At 52.5% G+C, this 3,348-nt stretch overlaps 1 protein-coding gene across 1 annotated transcript in view; it reads right to left on the bottom strand.

Annotated features, from left to right (window-relative positions):
* Positions 1-3,348, bottom strand: part of Lrrc8e (leucine rich repeat containing 8 VRAC subunit E) — an 11,220-nt gene that overhangs the window by 4,419 nt on the left and 3,453 nt on the right. Inside the window, exon 2 of the mRNA XM_021218928.1 lies at positions 1,795-1,937. Within this exon, the coding sequence (XP_021074587.1) occupies positions 1,795-1,932 (138 nt within the window). The 5' untranslated portion in view covers positions 1,933-1,937. The remainder of the gene's footprint in view (positions 1-1,794; positions 1,938-3,348) is intronic.

Here is a 3,348-nt window from a genome sequence, read left to right as displayed (position 1 = left end):
TAGAATCCCCCAGTGAGGGGCTGGGGGCGTGGCTCAGTGATAGAGCACCTGCCTAGAGTCCCCCAGTGAGGGGCTGGGGTGTGGCTGGCTCAGTGGTAGAGCACCTGCCTAGAATCCCCCAGTGAGGGGCTGGGGTGTGGCTCAGCGGTAGAGCACCTGCTTAGAATCCCCCAGTGAGGAGCTGGGGTGTGGCTCAGCAGTAGAGCACCTGCCTAGAATCCCCCAATGAAGGGCTGGGGTGTGGCTCAGTGGTAGAGCACCTGCCTAGAATCCCCCAGTGAGGGGCTGGGGTGTGGCTCAGCGGTAGAGCACCTGCCAAGAATCCCCCAATGAGGGGCTGGGGTGTGGCTCAGTGGTAGAGCACCTGCCTAGAATCCCCCAATGAGGGGCTGGGGTGTGGCTCAGTGGTAGAGCACCTGCCTAGAATCCCCCAATGAAGGTCTGGGGTGTGGCTCAGCGGTAGAGCACCTGCTTAGAATCCCCCAGTGAGGAGCTGGGGTGTGGCTCAGTGGTAGAGCACCTGCCAAGAATCNCCCAATGAGGGGCTAGCAGTTTGGCTCTGGNGTAGAACCCTGTTTAACACTGGAAGCCACAAAAAGAAAAAAAATATATGTGTGTATGGAAACATTCTATTATTGTAGACTTTGACCACTGCTTGTAGGGATGGAAGAGAGGAAGGTAGGGGGTTAGACTTGGTCTGTGTGGAGGCTTTGGCACTGCCTTCCTCTTGTCTGTTTCTCTTATTGATGCTGATTTTTATTGAACCTGGGACCTCACGTAAGCTGGGCAAGCACTCTAATACTGGTACTTTTCCTTCTGCCCTATGTTATTTATTTTATTTTAGAGATGGTCTCACTGTATAGCCCAATTGACCTGGAACCCATGATGCNGATTCATCTTCTCTGTGTCCTGGGGATGCAGGTGTGCACTGCCACACCTGGCCTTGAATTTTAACTTTGAGAGACGGTCTTGCTAAGATGCCTAGGCTTCAAATTTTTGATCCTCCTGCCTCTGCCTACAGAGCACTCACCACCATGCCCAGGTTCTTTCTCCCTCTTCTTAGGAGACTTGAGAGGCTTCAGGACTTCAAGCACAAGGCCTACTCCTTTAGAGATCTGCTCTTTTACCCAGAGAGCACAGCTGAACACATTCCCCTGTCTCATCATCATGGAGGGGCCTTACCCGTATGCATAGCACAGTTGAAGACCCTCCCTACCCCAGTCAAGAGCATTGCTATGTTAAGACCACGCCACTTTATGGTCCCGCCCTTCACCTGGAACCCAGGCATGGTGAGGCCCAGTTCCTTCATGACTGAAGGGGCAAGAGAGTGGTTAAAAATACTTGTTGCTTTTGCAGAGGACCCAGGTTTGGTTCTGAGCACCCANGTGGTGGTTTGCAATCATCCATAGTCCCAGGAAAGCTAACGTATTCTTTCTGACCTCCACAGGTACCAAGCACACATGCAGTACACTACATACATGCAGGTCAACACTCATAAAAGAAAAAATGTGTGTTTTTAAAAAGACACTCATGAGGAGAGTTGCCAAGATGTGCCACACCCTGGAAAGAGCAGCTCAAGACCCCAGTCGTTAGCATGGTCAGGAATATGGCCACCGTGAAAGCCAGGTCCTGTGTACCCCCTCCACTGTCTGNTCTTTCACCTCGAGAGTCTATTGCCATAACATGGTCCCGGCTTGCCACATCCCACTCCTTGTCAAGAAGGTTCGTCCTAAAAGTCTAGTCATAGGAACTGCCAATGTGTGCGGCTCTGCCCGGCTTTGTTTCGTTCCTCACCTGGAGGGTGCACCCAAACACCCCAATCATGAGCATGGCTATGGTGAGGTACTCAGCCAGAACGTCCCACCAGGGTTTGAGCACCTTGAATGCAGGCTGCTGCTCCGTGAACTGCTTGAACTCCGCCACTGGGATCATCCTGCCTACGGGAGTCAGGAGACAAGAAGGGTTGAGATGCGATGAGTGAGACCTCCGTGAGAGCCAGGGTGTGTCAGGTGGGAACCNGGAGAGGCCAGACACAGCTCAGAGGCCAACGCACTCTCAGCCTGGACAGAACTTTCTAGAATCCATGCATCGTTGTATGCTCCCTTCCCCTCTTAGCCGGGGTCTGGTTGCTTCCTTTGGAACTCACCTCCTTCCCAGTCACACAGCCTTTCCCCTCCTCCAAAGCACAGATGTATCTTTCACTGCCTGCCCTCTTCAGAACTCATGAGAGTAAAGAGCTACAGGGCAGCAGCTGTCCTTCAGTCTCCTTCTTTGGCTGCCCACCTCTGAAGGAGGAAGCCTGTGACATTCATCCCGGTACTCCTTTATTCTAGCTGGGCTCTCACCTCCACCCTGCCACCAGGGTATCCCCAGGCTCAAGACTTCCGGGGTGTGCCCCCCTACAGGGGTGCTCTGGGCACCACCTCCAATCCCTAACCGGAAAAGCCGGCTAGGGAAAAGCAAGCCGGAGCGTGGCTGTGCTCTAGTTAAGGGCCTCAGGGGTTAGGGAGTGGCCAGGCTGAAGGCTACTGAGCCCTGGAGGCATGTGCCAAGACACCTGACTGTTCAGATAGGGACTAGAGCCTAGAATCTGAAGTGGAAATAAGAAATCTGGCTGCCGCCTCCCCCCCCCCCAAGAGGGAAGAGTGTTCTGGAATGTCTGGAAGCATGAGAATCCCTAAACTGGAAAACTCTCAGGGTGACACCTATGACTGGAGCCTGGCACAGGGCTGCCAGCCCACTCTGTCTATCTCTGGTTTCCTTTTCTACTAAGGTATCATTATTACAAAGGCCAGACTCAAGTCACATGGGGGTGTAGAATGTGAGCTAAGATCACTCTCCCAGGAAATCAGCTACTTGCTTAGGGCAGAGAGGGAAGAGGGAAGCAAAGAGTGAAGGTCTCTTGGACAGCCCACCCCTGTCAGCATCCAAGCTTTCTGTGAGTGTGTGTGTGTGTGTGTGTGTGTGTGTGTGTGTGTGCACATCAAGGTGTGGGTATGGAGGACAGAGAAGAACCACATACAGTAGGAGGTTCTGTAGAAAAGAGAGCGGGCATTACATCTTCCTATACAGAAAATAGGAGACAGAGGTCCCCAATTCATCCTGAACCAGGTACATGTAAGGAAATGACCAGAGGACAAGATCCTTTACATGACAGTTGGTCCCATATGTTCATCAAACACTCTCTTGTCTTAAGAAAAAAAACTTAAGAGCCGGGCGTAGTGCGCAGCCTTTAATCCCAGCAGTCGGGAAGCAGAGGCAGGCGGATTTCTGAGTTTGAGGCCAGCCTGGTCTACAAAGTGAGTTCCAGGACAGCCAGGGCTACACAGAGAAACCCTGTCTTGAAAA

The sequence above is a fragment of the Mus pahari genome, chromosome 19, assembly GCF_900095145.1.
Source record: "Mus pahari chromosome 19, PAHARI_EIJ_v1.1, whole genome shotgun sequence".
In the NCBI taxonomy this organism is placed as follows: Eukaryota; Metazoa; Chordata; class Mammalia; order Rodentia; family Muridae; genus Mus; species Mus pahari.
The sequence above is the reverse complement of the archived record's forward strand: the minus strand, read 5'-3'. Positions and strand labels throughout refer to the sequence as shown.